This window comes from Myotis myotis, unplaced genomic scaffold (assembly GCF_014108235.1).
Source record: "Myotis myotis isolate mMyoMyo1 unplaced genomic scaffold, mMyoMyo1.p scaffold_m19_p_11, whole genome shotgun sequence".
In the NCBI taxonomy this organism is placed as follows: Eukaryota; Metazoa; Chordata; class Mammalia; order Chiroptera; family Vespertilionidae; genus Myotis; species Myotis myotis.
The window spans coordinates 15,115,403-15,136,296 of NW_023416315.1; the positions used below are offsets into that span (position 1 = coordinate 15,115,403).

General features: G+C 37.6%; 1 protein-coding gene across 2 annotated transcripts in view; it reads left to right on the forward strand.

Annotated features, from left to right (window-relative positions):
• The window catches only part of RELN (reelin), a 439,320-nt gene that overhangs the window by 360,407 nt on the left and 58,019 nt on the right, over positions 1-20,894 (forward strand). For both annotated transcript variants that reach the window (XM_036327598.1, XM_036327599.1), the window contains exons 37-43: positions 5,156-5,240; positions 6,062-6,244; positions 8,125-8,296; positions 8,398-8,500; positions 10,233-10,462; positions 17,524-17,744; positions 19,205-19,352. In XM_036327598.1, the coding sequence (XP_036183491.1) occupies positions 5,156-5,240; positions 6,062-6,244; positions 8,125-8,296; positions 8,398-8,500; positions 10,233-10,462; positions 17,524-17,744; positions 19,205-19,352 (1,142 nt within the window). The remainder of the gene's footprint in view (positions 1-5,155; positions 5,241-6,061; positions 6,245-8,124; positions 8,297-8,397; positions 8,501-10,232; positions 10,463-17,523; positions 17,745-19,204; positions 19,353-20,894) is intronic.

The following is a 20,894-nucleotide window of genomic DNA, read 5'->3' on the forward strand; positions in this document are numbered from 1 at the left end:
ATCTGTTCAGATGATGTGTTTTATACATAACTAGAGGCCCGGTGCACAAAAATTTGTGCTGGGGGGGAGGGGGGTCCCCTCAGCCCGGCCTGTGCCCTCTCGCAGTCTGGGACCCCTCAGGAGATAACGACCTGCTGGCTTAGGCCTGCTCCCAGGTGGCAGAGGGCAGGCCTAATCCCTAGGTGCAGCCCCTGGTTGGGCTCAGAGCAGGGCCGATTGGGGAGTTGGGGCACTGCCCCGTCATGCACAGAGCAGGGCAGATTGGGAGGTTGTGATGCCACCCTCAGTCACGCTCAGGGTAGGGCCGATTGGGGGGTTGGGGCACCACCCCCTGTCACACTCAAGGCAGGGTCGATGGGGAGGTTGCGGTGCCACCCCCTGTCACACACAGAGCAGGGCCAATTAGGGGGTTGGGGCGCTGCCCCCGTCACCCACAGAGCAGGGCTGATCAGGGGGTTGGGGCGCCGCCACTCTCACACTCAGGGCAGGGCCGATGGGGAGGTTATGGTTCTACCCCATCACACACAGAGTAGGGCCTGTGGGCGGGGGGGGTTGGGGAGCTCCCCCCTATCAGGCACAGAGCAGGGCTGCTCAGGGGGTTGGGGCCCCGCCCCTGGTCACACACAGAGCCACAGGGCGATCAGGGGGTTTGGGCACTGCCCCCTGTCACGCTGATCCTGGTGCCAGGAGGCATATTACCCTTTTACTATATAGGGTAGAGGCCTGGTGCATGGGTGGGGCCGGCTGGTTTGCCCTGAAGGGTGTCCTGGATCAGGGTGGGGGTCCCCACTGGGGTGCCTGGCCAGTCTGGGTGAGGGGCTGAGGGTTGTTTTCAGGCTGGGAGTGACTGAAGTTCCCAACCACTGCTTTTTTTCTTTTTTTTCTTTTTTATTCTGGGCCAGCTTTACCTTGAGGCTTGGCTCCAGCTCTTAGGCCTCCACGGCTGAAAGTAGGTTTCTGGCCTTTGCTTACAATGTTGCGAATCTGCTGGCTGAAGTCTGGCAGTATTTGTTACAATGTTTCTTAAACTGCCCGCTCAGAGGCCTGCAGCCACAGGCGGGAACGTTGGAGTCCTCCGTCACTGAGGCAAGCAAGCCTCATGTTAGTTTCAAGCTGCCTGGCTGCCGGCCGCCATCTTGGCTGACAGTTAATTTGCATATCTCACTGATTAGCCAATGAAAAGGGTAGCGGTCGTACGCCAATAACCATGTTTCTCTTTTATTAGTGTAGATTATTGTCTCCTCGCCCAAACCGTGTTTCCTCTTCTATTCAGTATATTATTTATGACCACTTAGGCATAAAATTTTTTCCTCCACTTTGGTAACCATACTTTTTTACTTTCTTCTTGAATCATAGACGTAAAAATTATACAGATGCAATTTCTAGAATTTTCACTTCTGGAATGTAACACTTTATTACTGACTGTTTAATTTGCAATATTTTAAAATAGTTTTTTAATATATTTTTATTGATTTAAAAGAGGAAGGGAGAGGGAGAACAAGATAGAAACATCAATGAGAGAATCATTGATCGGCTGCTCCTGTATGCCCCCTATTGGGGATCAAGCCCATAAACCGGGCATGTGCCCTGACCAGGAATGGAACCCTGACCTCCTGGTTCATATGTCGATGCTCAACCGCTGAGCCAAACTGGCCGGGCTAAAATAATTTTGTGAAAAGTCTTTGCTTTTTCTTTCCTTTTGCCCCCACCCATAGAACCATTTTTTCACTAAGAAACCAAACATTTAAGTCAGGTTAAATAGCATTCTCAAGCATTGTTAGTATTTTTTCTATTTCATCCTAGATATCTGGTTAGAGAAATGTCAGGCGATTGTGTGAAGCTCCGTGCTGAGCTGGCACATCTGTGTATGTGAACCCATGCTTTATCAAGTCTCTCTCAGCATGGGAAAACCAGCTAATCTAGGTGTGCAAATGAAATCTTTAACAGAAATCTGCATGGGTTTCTGTACAACCTTAATGATTAACACCTAACACTTGAAAATTAGACACCCCGGAACTTTTTCAATTCTAGCTAATAGATGCTGCCTATCATCCTTGTTTGAATTTAGAACTTTCCCGAGTTTTGGATGAGTTAGAAAAAATGCTTAGGAGTCTGAGACTTACACCCTAAGAGTTATGAGGAACCAAAGAAATTGAGGTAGAACTACTGGGTTTTGTTGTGTGTGGACGGGGGAGGAGGGTTGGGGTTTAGTCTTGTCTAAGGCTTTAGCTCTCATTACCACTAGCTCACTTCTGATCCGTTTGAAACTGTTGACAGGATAAAAAATGAGAAGCCCTGTCACCTTTCATAATTCAAATATCTCTCCCTGGTAAATTGTTAAGCAGTAGAATTAACCTGGTCCCTAGACCCGATAAAGGAGGAAGACATAGAGTCTTTTATGTTTTCCCGTTAGCCACCCAAATGCAAGAGCAGCCAAGCATTATATGTATTAGACATATTACCCATCAGCTCAGCAAGATGTAGTGAGGGCTTAGCGTGTGCCATTCAGTAGGTTGGAGTTTGACCTAGAAAGGCATTCTTTCATGAAAAAAGAAATGATAGTCTCTTTTTAATGTTTATAGATTCAGGAATTGTATCAGTTAAAATAGCTTGTTGTATGCAAAAGAATTTCTCACATTTAGCACAAATGGATTACCGAACCTGGAAAAACAATGACAAAAGAAAAATATCTGCTGGTACATGAACTAGAATATATGCAGAACCCAAGCCTGACCGATTCGCCATGTAATTATCAATGTCAAGTGCTGGACTGTAAACAAATACTACAAATATAAAAGGAAGATATTTACATATTACAGATCATACCCACTCTCAACAAAATTGCTCTTACAAAGTGAAGTATAAAATTAGACACCCCGGAACTTTTTCAATTATATGGAACAACTTACTAGTATACTTACATTCCATCATAAAAGGGGAAGGGTAGTTGTAGTCCTTTTTCTTAATACTAGCAAGGGATGTGTATTAGTTGGATCTATCAACTAACCACCTCAAAGCTTTTTCTTTTTCTTTAATATATTTTATTGATTTTTTTATAGAGAGGAAGGGAGAGGGAGAGAGAGTTAGAAACATCAATGAGAGAGAAACATTGATCAGCTGCCTCCTTCACACCCCCTACTGGGGATGTGCCCGCAACCAAGGTATATGCCCTTGACCAAAATCGAACCTGGGACCCTTCAGTCCACAGGCCGACGCTCTAACCACTGAGCCAAACCGGTTAGGGCAAAGCCTTTTCATTACAAGCTGAAGACACCTTCCCCCATAACTGCCACCTTCACATCAAGTTGCAAAAACATCCAAGCTTTAGTGCTTGCTAGTGTATGAGGGAGAATATAATGACCTTGACTCAATAAGAACAGGCATTGATTCAGTGTCACAGGCTGAGTAAGGCAGTGAGTTATTAGGATAAAAGAAAAACAACGACTGGAAATATAAGGCTTGTTACATGACAACCTTCAATCCTGGAAGTTTGAATCTATGCTTCGTGAAGTTCAAGCATGCGTTTAAATGCAGTTGCGTTTTCATACAATATCAAATAATTCTCAAATTCTAAATTTAATATTATGTGGATTTCTTATCCTTAAACCAAAAGATGATTTAATCAACAAAACACTGGTGCCTGGTCAGTGTGGCTCAGTGGTTGGGCGTCAACCTGTGAACCAGGAGGTCACAGTTCAATCCTGGTCAGGGCACATGCCCAGTAGGGGATGTGCAGGAGGCAGCCAATCAGTGATTCCCTCTTATCAGTGACGTTTCTAACTCTCTCTCCCTTCCTCTCTAAAATCAATAGTAATATTTTTAAATTTAAAAAATCAACACTGCTTTCAAAATATTTTTAAATTAAAAAAAAAAATCAACACTGGTATCTTAGGAAGGATGGAGGATAAGTTTCAGAATCTGACCTGTCCGGGTTCAGATCCTGTCACCACCACTTAAAAACTGTTACTGTCCCTCTGAGTGTCATTTTTACCTGCAACATGAAGAGAGTAACATCGTCCCCTTAGGAGTGCTAGGGGCTTTAAATGAGAGGCGTCAGTTTTAGAACAGAGCTTGTTGTGGACAGTATGCGGTTGCTATTACAAAGTCAGTTCTATGTAAAGTGTTTCAGCTATCGCGGAAAGTGCTCTATAGCAGATGTTCTGGAGAAGAGGAAGAATTTGCTTTGCCTAAATCTATTTGGTATTTGTTTTAAAAAAAATCAATTGACAGTGTTACTCAGGATAACACAGCCCTTCACCACCAAAAAGTCACTTCATTCAGAAGTCACAGCTGAAAAACTAAAAAAAAACAGTTTGGACCTTTTAAATTTAGTTAAATTTATCATCATGTCCCTGAGTCTTTTTCCACCACTACTTTCTAGCTGTAAGAATTTTAAAATTAAAATTTTTTTTAACTTATAAAAATTTAACTTAGGACATGTTGATGGTGAAATTTTATTGGCCTTCACTGCAGTCCTGTATACACACATAGAAAACAAGCTATGGAGCTGTCATTGCCAGGCAACCAGGAATGGTTATTAGCAGAAAAAAATTGCTAAAGCTAATGTGACCATTTTCCTCCTCCTTCGGCTTCTCTGCATGAGCGGGTAGAGCCCAGGCAGGAGGACTCGCTTAGTTACGCCTTATTTAACTTGACCAGCTGGAGGGCGTTGTGTCAGCATGAATGAGAGCCCCCCGGGGCTGTCAGAGCGTGCAAAGGAGTGGTAAGTTCCGAAGACTCCTTGGGACCCTGAGGAATTCACCTATTCGTTCCCAGCTTCCAGCAGGAGCACTTGGCACATTTTCCATCTGTTTCCTCGTTAGTCTGCTCACAGCATGCTGGGATCAAAGGAGGCTATTTTTTTAAAAAAGGCCTGTAGATATATAATGCTATCATTTTTGCACTTTTTTCTAATAGTCACAGCAAAATGTGATTTAGACTTGAGATAATGCAATTGTGTCATTCAGGCATAGGAAATGAAAGCCTTTAAGAAAGCGGAAACTATCAATTTTTCCTTTTATACTAGACCAAATATGGCTTCTTGATCATTACATGTATGTATCTATTACTTAGCTGATCCAAGTTAGGGTATAGGAAATCAAAATAATTTTTCAATGAAATAAGATTGCTGAACATATTATATTTTTGTTTTCAGGAAGGACTAAGGATGCTTATTTCAAGAGATCTAGACTGTACCAATACCATGTATGTCCAGTTTTCACTTAGATTTATAGCAAAAGGTAAGTCATTTCTATGGGTATTATTTTATTATTTCCCTTCAAGAAAATTCTCCCATGCACAATTCCTTATCCACAAAGAATTAATGTATTTGAGGTCCATAAATTTTATCATATGGAAGAGCTAACATAAATTTAAGTACATAAAGGTTAACAAATGTTCTTCTATAATAAAATTCATCTTGATATAAGGTAAGATTACTGATTTTATAATAATTGCACATAGCTATAATAATCATACTAGTTCTGTGGTAGTTAAATTTATCATCATGTCCCTGAGTCTTTTTCCACCACTACTTTCTAGCTGTAAGAATTTTAAAATTAAACATTTTTAACTCATAGAAATTTTGGATTTTCTTTTACATATGTGAATTCAAAAAAACCAACTCTTTGTCATTCCGAGATTTCATATTAACTAAGTAACTTTCTTGACAAATAATGCCAATTGTATATAACAAATTTTCAAATAGATTTTTATTTGTATCCTGAGATTTAAATGTTTGATCCTCTGTAAACTTGGGATGCCAATAGAATAAAAAAACCTTATGTAATATTTCCTAAATGAAAACACAAAGATATGTCGATAGCTGGAAAGAGGAGATACTATTGTATGAAAATCCAAAATTTGTTATGTTTTTTGAGATATATTCATACAGAAAATTCATCCTGTCATTACTTTAAGTTGCCTCTGAAGTAGCTGGACTACAGAACCTCTATGTGAATATAAGTCAGCTTATGCAGTGATGCCAAAAGACTAGTCTAAGAGCAGACTGTTTCCCCGTTTTAGCACGGAATGTCTTATGCTTGTATTATCTTCTTTCTAGGCACTCCAGAGAGGTCTCACTCTATTCTATTGCAATTCTCTGTCAATGGGGGAATCACTTGGCACCTGATGGATGAGTTTTATTTCCCTCAAATGACCAACATACTTTTCATTAATGTTCCCTTGCCATACACCGCCCAAACCAATGCTACAAGATTCAGACTCTGGCAGCCTTATAATCACGGTAAAAATGCACATGTTTTCTTATGATCAGCACTGACTGTGTCATGTTAACACGTTTGTTTCTAAAGTGGGAGGAAATGTTTATCAACTGAGTAGCTTAGCTATTCATCACGCACATTTCACATGCTTCACTTTGGAGGAGTCTCAATTAATATTTAACTTTATATATGTCTTTACCATCTCTTCATATTTGACTCATAAATTCTCTTGATGATGAAAATATAACTGAATCTTGTCATAGGTCTAAGGTTTTTAAAAAATAATCCAACATTACCATTAGGCACTCATCAATTGTAACTACGTTTTTGCTGAATTCATTTAGGAACACATAGTTCTTCTGAGTATGGCATTTCATTAGCGAGATAGAACATTATAGCAAAATGCCATGACAAAGTGAGAGGGCTTACACCAAGCAGATAGTGCCTGAGATAAAATATTCTTATCACATACACTTGTTTCAGTTGAAAAGGCAAAGTGAATGTATAATTTAATAGCATTTTCAAATGGTCAAAATGATTTTACAAATTTTTAATGTTTTATTGCATCCTATATTTCTATTAACTGCTGATTATAAAGGACCAGACTCTACCAAATTATGCATTTAATGGTCTATGTAAGCATGGAAATACCACATTAAGCAGATTCTTTGCAGAGGTAACACAGAAATAAATAAGAAAAATGTACTGCCATCTCTAAAATTTAACCTGAGCATTTCCTTTATAACTAATAAGTCAAAGTAAATACTTTTAATTTGTTGTGAAGAGGAAACTTAGTATTTTATGTTTTGTACCTTTTATATTTATGTTAAATATAATCTTTTCTATTTGGACCAAATAAAAATTCACACAGGAATGCAACCAGTTTCACAGTCCAAAGGATATTGTCTTTGTGTTATATTTGGAATGCTTACCTGGTTTTTCTTTATTGTTTTCACCAACTGCTTCCAAAATGAAGGAGAGAGAGAACCATTTAAATCACCAGGTTACTCCTACAGGCTCCTGTTTAAAAGTACTTTTTTATATTTTGTAAGAATTGTACTAAAAATAGGAACCTGTGAAAAAGCGACCTTGGGAAATCTTGACGTTTCTGCTTGGCATGGTCTTTATCTTGCTTTCAATTCAGTGTAAACAGTGCTTTGCAAAAGTAGCTTTCGTTTGCCTTTCTTATCTACTTAGTAATATCTTCCCTACACACCCAACCTAAGCCATGAATCAAATTCTATGACAGCCTAAGGAGTGATTTTACTAGTTTTCTGGGTATTTCCACATACCTTTAAATAAACCGATGTTTTGAAAATCATTAAGAAAAAATAAAGTATATAACAGTATTTTCTTCTGTATAGTTTTTAACAATTAAATAAAATTATGCATCAGGCAGTGTTTTAATAGCCATGATCCTTCAGCCTGACAAAAGCATGATGCTAAACCCTGGGTTAACTCTAAAATCATGAGCTGCTTCTTGAATAGACTAGTTAGTATAGCTCTGTTCTAAGTCTGAAGGTTGACTGCCCATCCATACGTCTTATATATTCCCTGAAACCATGAAAACAAACTCAAAAAGCTCACTCTTGTCACTGGGAGGGTTAGTAGCACCACTATGACAAAAAAGGCAGCACACTTTCACAAGCTGTTTGTCACATCTTTCTTGAATTAATAAGGCTGTTCCATCCTGTGTTGATTTAATATGATTGAAAGCTTAATTTGTTTTATACTGTCACTATAATCACTGTAAACACAGTGTTATATAGTTAGTGTTTCATTCCCAAGGCATATGTTTAACCTGTTGTTACTGAGTCCCTCTGTCCTTGACTTTCTTCCATGAGCAAAATGTCCATCTGATTTTCACCATTGGAAAAACTTGCTTTCTCCAAAAATGCCTTAGGTAAGAAAGAAGAAATCTGGATCATTGATGACTTCATTATTGATGGAAATAATTTAAACAACCCTGTGATGCTTCTGGATACATTTGACTTTGGGCCCAGAGAAGACAATTGGTTTTTCTATCCTGGTGGTAACATTGGTCTTTATTGCCCATATTCTTCAAAGGGAGCACCGTAAGTATTTAATTCAGAAACTAAAAATAAAACCACTGCTCTCTACAAATCACAATGAACTTTTGCCTAAACAGGATCCTTGTTGTTGTTTTGTATGACAGTGAGGAAGATTCAGCTATGGTGTTTGTTTCAAATGAAGTCGGTGAGCATTCCATTACCACCCGCGACCTCAGTGTGAATGAGAACACCATCATACAATTTGAGGTACTTGGCTTTGTTCTACCAGAAATGCTTTACATTTTATCATGAACAAAACCTAGGAACAAAGAGGAAAATATCAGATAATTTCATGCATTATGGCTTTCCATTTTTATACAAGGACAAAACAGGTTTTACATCGTAACTCATTTTTATTAGCAGAATGAATTGTCATACTAAGGTTTATTCCTGAATTTTTGTCCTTTACTTATGACATAATCTCCCACCTTCTAAAATGGGAAGTTGTTGAAATAAATTATTTTAAACATTATAAGTATAAAAAGGGACCCTACTCTTCTAGTATTATTATTTACATAATTGTTATGTGTTACTTAGGACCCAAGTCAATGTAACTATAGCCTATATAATGCCAGCACATATATGTAATATTTACCATGGTGTCATGAATTTTACAGATAAAATAATACTGCACTGTTTTTATAATTTCAAATATATTTTCTGTGTATTTCATGAATATTCATGAACTCTATTTTTCAGTAAAGTAATTAATAATGTAATTTTTAAAACCTTTATTATTTCAAAAACTTAGATAAAATTAGCAGAACCAAAGGTGCATTATGCCAGGCTTCAGTAGTACTAACCTCCAAAGATACTTGTGTCATATCATTGGGCAGACTTTCTTAAAATAGTGTCTAATTGCATCAACACAGTTTTGAATATTTGCTTTAGAGTAACTCTCTGTAGTCTCTAAATTAGAGGTATCTCTTACATTTTAAAAGTCAGGGACCAAATGATGCCTTGGTGAAGAAATTATTCTATATTTATTCTAAATTTTCTGTTAGGTTTTCTAATTTTAAGTTCCTTATATCACTTTCTGTTATATTTTCTAAATTTTTGTTTTAAATATTAATAAAAAAGTTCTGTTATCAAAAGACTCCAAGTAGAAACAAATGCCTATAGTTAAAAAGGTTATCAAATCTCAATAGTTTATTCACCAGAAGTAAGGGGAATAAGTTCAACAATAATCAATAAGTTAAGTAAATATAGATATAAATATATCCTGTTGCTATATATATATATATATATATATATATATATATATATCCGGTTGCTATGATAGCAAAAAATATTATCTCAATGGGAAGAGAAAAAAATTTCATAAGACAAAATCACATGCATTTACTTAATTATGTTTTAGTTTAATTTACTTGAAAATATGGGGAAAAGACTGGAAGGGTTATTTCCTTAATTGTTAAAAAGGTCTTTCTAAGAATGCCCTCCCTGTTCTGGGAAAAATGATTTTAATATTAAAAATATGTTGAAGATTCTCCTCATGCAAAACTGGCATTACATGTATTTGGAAGGTGTCACAAAAAGGAAAATGGAAGGTATTCCTGTCTAGCAGACTAGAAAAAACTGATGGTTAGAATTAGAGAGAGAGTCTTTTCATTACTATTAATTTGGCTTGGCCATGAAAGTAGGCCAGAGGTAAGAACCAGCATTCTGTGCCAGCCTCTGCTTTACCCACTTCCTAGTTGTTGTTTTTTAATAAAATGAGGGGAAATAAATTTTTCATGAGACCCATTGAGTTTCTTTATGAAAAAGTATTACTTAAAGGTAATATCCGATATTACTCAAGCAAAACAGAATTTCATAGTGTTTAATATTTCAGCAAGACAGTTCCCAGGAAATGGACTCAAGATAATAATGATGTGGTGAATCATTTCAAGGCTTATTGCTTCAAGGTAATTTGTGTCATTTTTTCTTCTTCCCCAAGATCAACGTTGGATGCTCAACTGATAGCTCATCTGCTGAGCCAATAAAACTGGAATTTTCAAGGGACTTTGGAGCAACCTGGCACCTGCTGCTCCCTCTCTGCTACCACAGCAGTGGCCACGTCAGCTCCTTGTGCTCCACTGAGCACCACCCAAGCAGCACTTACTATGCAGGGACCACCCAGGGCTGGCGGAGAGAGGTTGTGCACTTCGGGAAGCTGCACCTTTGCGGGTAAGGACCTGCGGCTTTATGCCACATTTATTTTTCATTTGGTGGTTTTCTTTTGGCATCATCATTGACTTTATCGGAGAAATTTCCACCTTCAAATTTCTTCTTCAGTTCTTCACTTGAAACAGACTAATGTATGTTTAAAACATAGGACGCTGAACTAACATACTACTAACTTATGGTTTGAAGATAGATTTAAAGGAGCACAAAAGGGACAGCACTCTGTCGAAGGGTTCATATCCCCCTTGGTTCTTTATTAGATCAATTGGGAAGCAACAGAAATATGACTTTCCCCTAATGTAACCCTTCCCATTCCCTCCTCCATCACAATATAAATGCAGTAGGAATTTTATGGCTTTCAAACATCTACCGATGTTTCTTGTGCGGGGAGAAGGACACATGGAGGATGGAAGCCTACAGAATGTTTCGCTTGTCTCAAAAAAATTGTTAGTAGTCTTTCCACAGGCATTTCTACTTTGACAACCTCTGTCAGCATTTTTTTAAATCCTCACCCAAGAATACATTTTTATTGGTGAGAGAGAGAAACATTGATCTCTTGCCTCCCATATGTGCCCTGACCAGAATTGAACCCAAAGCCTTTTGTGGTACAGGACAATGCTCCAACCAATTGAGCCACACCAGCCAGGGCCCTCTGTCAGCAATCTTGTTACATATACAAGATGGGGCAAAATTAGGTTTACAGCTGTAAGTGAAACACAGAGTACTGGCACAAGAGCAAGTATATAGGTCAGTGGGACAGAACAAAGAGCCCAGAAATCAACCCACACCATTATGGTCAATATTTGACAAAGGAAGCAAGGGCATACAATAGAGTAAAAGCAGTCTCTTCAATAAATGGTGTTGGGAAAAATGGACAGGTACATGCAAAACAATACATCCAGACCACCAACTTACACCATACACAAGAATAAACTCAAAATGGATAAAAGACTTAAATGTAAGTTACAAACCATACAGTAAAATAGGCAGTAAAATATCAGATCTCTGAGCAATATTTTTGCTGATGAGTCTCTGAGGGCGAGGGAAACACAGGAAAAAATAAACAAATGGGATTACATCAAGCTAAAAGGCTTCTGCACAGTAAAAGAAACCATCAATAAAATGAAAAGGGAACCTATGGTATGGGAGAACATATTCACCAATAATTCATCTGATAAGGGGTTAATCTCAAAAATATATAAATAACTAATACAACTCAACACCAGGAAGACAAACAATCCAATTTAAAAAATGGGTAAAGGACCTGAATAGACAGTTCTCCAAAGAAGACACACAGGCAGCCAATAGACATGAAAAAAGCTCAAGCTTGCCATAACTGGTTTGGCTCAGTGGATAGAGCGTCGGCCTGCGGACTGACAGGTCCCAGGTTCGATTCCGGTCAAGGGCATGTACCTGGGTTGCGGACACTTCCCCAGTAGGGGATGTGCAGGAGGCAGCTGATCGATGTTTCTAACTCTCTATCTCTCTCCCTTCCTCTCTGTAAAAAATCAGTAAAATATATTTTTAAAAAAAGCTCAAGCTCACTAATCAGGGAGATGCAAATTAAAACTACAATGAGGAGTCAGTTCACACCTGTCAGAATGGCTAGTGACAATAAATCAACAAACAGCAAGTGCTGGCAAGAATGTGGAGAAAAGGGAACCCTAGTATACTGCAGGTGGGAATGCTGACTGGGGAAGCCATTATGGAAAACAATATGGAGTTTCCTCAAAAAATTAAAAATGGAACTGCCTTTTGACCCAGGGATAATTCTTCTGGGTATATATCCTAAGAATCCCAAAACACCAATCAGAAATAATATATGCACCCCTATGCTTATAGCAATGTTCTTTACAATAGCTAAGATCTGGAAACAGCCCAAGTGCCCATCAGCAGATGAGTGGATAAAAAAAGCTATGGCACCTTTACACAATGGAATACTACATGGCTGTAAAAAAGAAGGAACTCTTACCCTTTGGGACAGCCTGGAGAGACCTAGAGATTATTATGCTAAGCATAATAAGCCAGTCAGAGAAAGGCACATACCATATGATCTCACTAATATGTGGAATCTAATGAACAAAATAAACTGAGGAACAAATAGAACCAGAGCCATGGATACATGGAACAGACTGACATATGTCAGAGGGGCGGTTGGTGGGTTGCTTAGGGGGCTGGATAAAGGAAGGTAAAGGGATTAGCTAAAGAACATATATGCATAGCCCATGAACAAAGACAATAGTGTGGTGAGGACCAAGGGAGAGGGGGCAGGGGCTGGGTGAAGGCGAGCTAAGGGGTGCGGGGAATGGAAGACATCTGTAATAGTGTCAACAATAAAAAAAAAATTTAAAGAGAGAGAGGAAGTCAACAAAGCAGCTTGTCTCAAAATTTGTCTTTTTCCTCAGAATAAGGACCTTATTCTTTAGGGTATGTTAAAAAAAAAGTATTAATATTATACTTACAAGATTTACATTCCTGATGTGAAGCTCAGCATAATTAGAAGTCTTGGGTGTTCAAGCAAAACTATTAGTACTTTTCCAAAAGGGTGAAAAGGAATTTTCAAAAATCTGCATTATCTTTGAACATAAATCTGTTGATTCCGTTTCATATAATCAGCATAATGTTTATAATTTGTTAAGGGCTTTAATATTTTGTGTTGTTGAATATGATATTTACTTATTTTTTAAATTTATTTTTATTGATTTCAGAGAGGAAGGGAAAGGGGGGGAGAGAGAGAGAGACATCAATGATGAGAGAGAATTATTGATCGGCTGCCTCCTGCACACCCCACACTGGGGATCAAGCCCGCAACCCAGGCATGTACCCTGACCTGGAATCAAACCATGACCTACTGGTTCATAGGTTGGAGCTCAACCACTGAGCTACCCTGGCCAGATAATATGTTATTTACAACAGGATAGTCTTCTAATAGACAAACTGTGTTTAAAAAAAAAAAAAAAAAGCATTACTAAGCAAAATGTCCTCAAGGATCTTTAGAAGTGACCGCCGAGGAGGCAGGGAGAGTCTCTGGAGAACATTGGAACAGGTAGAGCTGAGGATTCAGCCAGCACAACCAGAAAACTGCTACGGTGGGGGCACGGGTGGGGGTCGGAGGTGGAATAAGCTTGTAGCTCAGTAAAATCTTTTTATCCAAAATCAGTTGTATTATTTAAGGTTAGATATTACAAGAAATATAAAGATGTATAAAAAAGTGGAAGAACTTACTGTAAACATACTGGAGAATAGTAACATGGACTCCACTCAGGAAGTGTGAGGCCATCAGCAACAGAAGGTGTGATCCTCATTTTTATCATATTGGTATTAATATCACTCAGCAACCACAGCTCTCATCTTCTGGAACTCATGATTTCACATTTCTAGAAAAGAAAACCTGAACCAATCAGCTGTGACCAGAAAGTCAATAGCAACAGAAGCCTGGCTGCCCCCAAATCCCAGCTTATGGGCAGTGTAAGCAGGGAAAGGCGCCTGGAGAGCCAATCTCTTAGGCCCCTGCAACCAGTACCATGACCATTATGGTATTGCTGAGAAGCTCTAGGTTTTTTCTTTAATAGACCTTTAATTTCCCAGCTAATTGTTAAATAGAAAACAACCCTACATATAGGTTGTAAGCCATGACTTGAGATTGCTTTGACAACTGAGACTTGCTTCAGCAAGTTCCCCCATGAAAAGAATATTATTTCAAGCAGTAGGAAATAAGGTCACAAAGATCTGCCAATCAGAAGTTCTGAGTGAGGAGACCCACTCCAGGACAGTGCCCTGGTGCCGCGGCGCCTGCCTCACTTAGCCTTTGGTCATGTCCACCAGACTGTTGGCACATAAGGCATGATGATGTAATTTGGAAATATGAACAAGAGAAGTGTAGACACTGATATTTTCGCCGACTGGTATTTGTCGGTTTAAAATATACCTCCTCCAGTTATAACTAAGGTACAGAACTCAGTCCATCATGTTATTTGTATTCCATGTTGTTTCTATTTCTATGAAAAGAAAGAAAATCCGTTAAGGAGGCATGCCCACTCGCACAATGGTATAAACCTATCTTTCAAGCTGCATTCAACCATTTCTGCAAAGAGAAGAATTTGCCTTCATAGTGGTGTCTAGTCCTTGTTTCAGGAAAAGAATTAACACTCTTCTTAAAAACCACACAGGCATGAATTGCTGGAAGGCAAAAGTCAAATTTTTTCCAACTCAGTCAACCATTCCTTGGTTTGTATTCAGCACAGTACATAATAATGGCACAAGTGCTAGATGCTAAAAAAATATATAACCATGTTTAAATGACCCTTTTCTGTGCATTTACTGGCCATTGGGCACCATAAAAAGTATTTTCAATGTTTTCAGGTATAGACATGTCATTTTTTGCCTCCACATGTGGGCAGTTCACATTTGAAGCATAAGTGTTGAGCTTCCACTGAATTTTATTCACATCACCTTTGTGTCCTTTTCGTCTAGAGTTTTTTTTGTCTTTAAAACTCCTGATTGCTTTTGCTTTGTACAGTTTCATAATGAGTCAACCAAAACCCCTATTTCATGAAAGCACTGTTGTGTGCTTGAAATTTTAAGTTTACATTTAAAGAACAGGTTCTTTTGAATACCACTGGCTTGGGAGAACAGGCACTGACATTCACCAGGGAGGGTGTCAGTGAGAGATTTTCAAAATAAGATTTCAGGAGAAGACAACCACAGTGAGACCAGGCCCTTCAGCCCATTTATCATAGCGCTTGCAGTTTCTGTGTCAAGGCAGGTGAACAATAATAAATATCCAGCCAAGGTGGTTCATTTGTATTCAGAACACTTGAATAAGTAAGAAGTTCAAAAAAGTCCATGCCGGCTTTTGTTCAAAGAAAAACTCCAGCCATTTCCCTCAGCTCAGCAGTCTGAAAGTTCAAAAGGTAGGAAGTGCTCCTGGCCAAGACTAAACTCTGACAAGTATTTGAAAATAAATTTAATTATGAACTGGCATTTTGGGGGCAGCTTAATATAGTTAGAGGCTTGATATAAACAATGAAGTTGGGGTTAAAACTTGATTCCATCTGCTTTGCTCTCTACTAAACTTTAGAAACCTAATAAAAGCTCCTAATATTGACTTCTAATTTCTGTTTTAAAAAGTATTCTGAATTTGGTTTCTACTATAATTAAAAATTGGACAGATTCACAGGGCACAAAAATGAATATACATGCCATCTCTATATCTGTCTCCTCTGAAATAAATCCATCTTCTTTGAATTGAGTTTTGTACATAATAAAATATACTAAACTATTTCTGGACCCCTACCTAAATATATAGATTATTCCCAAGGGGCTAACTATCATCAAAAATAAAAGGCAATTCACTTAAAAATAAAAAGGAAAAGTACCTTTGATTTAAAAAGAAATTAAGAAGTAAGAGACATCGGTCTAAAAATAAATCTGATTTTGTCACTCCTCTCTTTAAAATAATCTATTGGGGCTCTCTCTTGACATGGTTGATGATAAACCAATAGAATAAAATAAGGCTTTTCACAACAAATGCTGTGCAACAAACAGTTACTGAGCATCCACTGTATGTGAAACACTATATGGGGCACCACAAGTGGGTGCAAAGAAGAGAGGCATGGAGATTGGCCTCTAGGAGTTCATAGCCAATAGGAAAAATATGCTTTTAAGTACCTACACCTGTGACAACTATAATAATGGAAATCCCGTCAGAATTATGGGAGAGAGAAATTAAAGGACTGGTTATCTGCTGTCTGACTCAGCAAGTTCACTACTTTACCCAAAAGAATTGAAAATAGGTATTTAAGCAAATACTTGTTCACAAATGTTCGTAGAAGCACTATTCACAATAACAACAAGGTAGAAACAAACAAATATCCATCAGCTGGTAAATGAATAAATAAGTTGGTATATCCATACAATGGAACATTATTCAGTCATAAAAAGGAATGAAATTCTGATATTTTCTGCAATGTGGATTAACCTTGAAAACATCATGCTAAGTGAACAAAGCCAGGCACTAACGGTCACCTATTTTATGAGTCTAATTATATGAAATATCCAGAATAGGTAAATCCATAGAGACAGAAAGTAGATTAGTGGTTGCCAGAGGCGGGGAATAGGGGGACTGCTTAATAGGCACAAGGTTTCCTTTTGGGGTGATGAAAATGTCTTGAAACTCTATAGAGGTGATGGTTGGCTAACACTGTGAATCTGCTAAATACCACTATGTTATGTGCTTTAAATAGTTAAAACAAAAAATATATGTACTTTTGTGTCATGCAAATGTCACCTCCACTTAAAAAACATTGTTATGCAGAATGTAGATAGAAGGTATGAAAGAAGCTTCACCAAGAAAGTCAATATTGAAAAAGTTGCATCCCTGGCCAGGTAGCTTAGTTGGTTAGAGCATCATCCCTATATGCCATGGTTGTAGGTTTGATCCCCATCAGGGCATATGCAAGAATCAACCAAGAATGCATAAACAAGTGGAACAACAAATTAATGTTTTTCTCTCTCTCTCTTTCTTGTTCTCTCTCCCCATTTCCCTGTCTCTCTAAAATAAAATTTTTAAAAAGAAAAAGTTGGGCCCTAGCTAGTTCGGCTCAGTGGAGAGAGCATCGTCCTGCAGACTGGAGGGTCCCGGGTTCAATTCCAGTCAAGACCACATACTTAGGTTGCAGGCTCGATCCCCAGTAGAGGGTGTGCAGGAGGCAGCCGATCAATGATTCTCTGTCATCATTGATGTTTCTATCTCTCTCTTCCTCTCCCTTCAACTCTGAAATCAATAAAAATATTTTTTTAAAGAAAAGAAAATGTTGGAAGATCAGGTGGAATTTTGACATAGTGATAGAATTGGGAAGGGCTTACAGGGAGCAAGAACTGTATTGGCAAAATCTCATAGATTGAGGAATGGAGCTTGTGTTCCCAGAATTGAATTAAATTTTCTGTTTCTTGAGTGTGAGTCAGTGATAGTAACTGCCCACTGCTCATTGATCAGATGTGCTTACTTTGAAGGTATGTTGTTCTATTGATTAGCTTTTGAAAGACTTGTTTCTCTTTTCCAGATCTGTACGTTTCCGATGGTACCAAGGATTTTACCCTGTTGGCTCTCAGCCAGTGACATGGGCCATTGATAATGTCTATATTGGTCCCCAATGTGAAGAGATGTGTAATGGACATGGGAGTTGTATCAATGGAACCAAGTGCATATGTGATCCTGGCTACTCAGGTCCAACCTGTAAAATAAGCACCAAAAATCCTGATTTTCTCAAGGATGATTTTGAAGGTAATCTCTTCTTATAAATTTTATGTAGCTTTATGAAAGAGCTTACATTTTAAACAAAATTTGTAATTTGGAAGTAATCACTAGGTTTCACTCTAATACTTCATTAGTTATCACTGCAATTGAAACTACCCAAGCCTTCATTTAGTTCTGAATTTTATAGGGTTCCATTTTTGAAACAATGGTTAGAGAGAGAGAACAAGACTGTAACTGAGAAAAACTAAGGTTATTTTCACCACTTTTGCTATCACATGTAATTTCTCATTAATGGTAATTTTAGAAAATATCTATAGAGGGTTAATCTTCTTGGATGGAAGGAAAAGTTTCCAGAGATGGAAATTCCTTTCATTGCTTTACCACCAACTAAGTAAGCAGCCTCTTATCACTTTCTGTACCTCAGTTACCTAGAATCAACATTATATGTGACGATAATGTTACAACATAGAAAAATACATATGATGTAATAATTGAAAGTATTCACAACTAAATATCCTTTGGATATGCACTCTGATAAAACTGTGGAAAAATATCCTCATAAGAGAAAGTTCTAAACAAATGTAATAGCTATCTATATTAGTATAGTGAGATTAAAGATTTTTTCCTTTGTCCCAAATTAAAGACTTATTTTCTTTTTCCCAAGTTGTCTATGAAATTATTATATTTATGGTTTTAAGGTACATTCTAAAATTACATTTAGGTAATATCAATACAATGGAATATTATTTATACATAAAAAGGAATGAAATACTGATACTGGCTGCAACATAAATGAACCTTGAAACATTATGCAAATGAAGTTCTGGAACTAGGTAGTAGTGATGGTTATACAGCATTGTGAATGTGCTGAATGCCACTGAGTTGTTCATGATGAAAATGGTAGATTTCTATATTATCTGCATTTTACCACAATCAAAAAAACTGAAGTAAATCTATGATGAATGTCTGAGATTTGAGAGCTTGTTTTGAAAAATATTGTTTAATAGGAAATATCAAATTATCCTGAAATTTCTCCCATTACAACAGTGTTAAAGCTATGTAACACTTGCCTGATACTGTCCTCACAGTAGCAAGGGCATAGTGAAGAAGTCTATGGAATGGTCACATACCCTGCCTTACTTTTGTCCTGAATCGCTCTGTGAGTAGCCAGTGTCTTCCTTTGCGGTGTAGAGGAGCAGAAAGGAGGGACCCATCTGGCTGGACCATAGCTACTCAGGAAAAGTCCCCCTCCTTCTGTCCTCTGGACCCTTAAATAACACAGCCAAGGTTAAGCAATTCAAACTTGCTAAAATGTTGAAGAGGCCTCTTATCCCAAATCTATGACTTCGATGTTTATGACTTCATATTTTGGAACTACACAAAGCCCTTACCATATTCCTTAAAAATATATAACTAAATAAATAAATAAATAAAAATAATATGACTATAATTGGAGTCAGGTAAACCACATTTTTTACCTTTTTCAGGTCAGCTGGAATCAGATAGATTCTTACTAATGAGTGGTGGGAAGCCATCTCGGAAGTGTGGAATCCTTTCTAGTGGAAACAACCTCTTTTTCAACGAAGATGGCTTGCGCATGTTGATGACACGAGATCTGGATTTATCACATGCTAGGTAATCACTTTGGAATGTTGTTGGAAAATTACATTGTGATGTACAGTGGCAGAACATCATTAAATCAAAAAGAGATCTCAAAGGCAAGGCCTTCCATTGGAAATGCTGTTTCTCACACCAACGACTCCATTAAGACACAGTTTACATAATTTACATTTTAAAACTGAAAGAGAATTGTGTAATTACTAGATCAGAAATAAAATACCAATAAGCAGACAAAAGTTAATATCTGGTATTTTATAAGATGGTGACTAAGAAATGGCAATATTTAACTTACTTTAACTTCAGGAAAATAATGTTGCAACTTCTTTATCCATCTTCTACAGAATGCTTTTCATTAGCACTTGGACTGTGTAGAAATTATTTACACCATGCTTAATAGAAAGCCTAATGGAAATACCATACACCCTCGAATTATTTACAATTAACTTTATATCCATTAGCAATTTAAGTTAACAACATTTGAAGTGTAGCCTTATTCTTTATAAGCATTTCTGTCCAATGACTTGCTCATGCACTCTAAGCACTCATTTTCTAAATTGAGCACAGTCCCTCAGAAACAAACATTTAGAACTGGCTCAGAGGATTATGTCCTGTCAAGAAGTGAATCCTTTGATCAGTTGATGAGTGCCAAACACTTAGCCAGGAAAATAAAGAAGACAATATAACATGTGTAAAATGGAACCCTGACCTATTTTTGCAAGTGAACAAAAGAATGATGTTTTTGTTTATTGAAACATTTCAGAGCAAATGAAAATACATCATAACATATTATCCTCCCTTCCTCCTAAATCTTTTATTTATTGAGTTATAAATTTGATTATGCCCCACAGAAAATGCAATTCTTCTGTGAGGTAATAATTTTATAGTTAGAGGAAACAAGATGGTGTTTATCACCATCCTATTTTAATGCATATGACTTAATTTGATGCTCTTTTTTTCAGATTTGTCATTGGCATCTGAGTTCTCTAATTTAAAAATTATTAGGTTTCTCTAAATCTGATATATACTTATCTATGACTAAATTAATAAAACGTTTTCCCAGTACAACTAGACAACATGCTAAAAGTTTTTCTCTGTAAATGACTACTATTTTTATAGCTATAAATGTCACTAGGCACTAACCATGTATTTTTTCCATTAACCCAATGTTAAAAGCTCCATTATTTATCTCATCTGAGTAGCATGCTGTGTAGGATTTGCATATATTGACCTCGAAATGCTCTGTGTAAAATCCCAATTTTCTCAGGTTAGGAGACTTATACACAGTTAATGGAGATAGGGGAGAAGAGGAACCCATGAAGAATGCATGGTTTTATATATGGAACTGATAACTTTTATTATAAGCCCCAATATATTTCATGTGTGTGGCATGCATACATAATTGGCTGTATGCATTGGATTACACATGAATTTTATGCTGCATTACCAGGTAGCAAGCAGCCAGACCAGGCACCAACAGTTTGCCTGCCAAAGATAACATGTGAGCTCGTTTTCATTGGCACCCCAGCTGCTTGCTGCCACTCTGCCCACCTCCCTGCC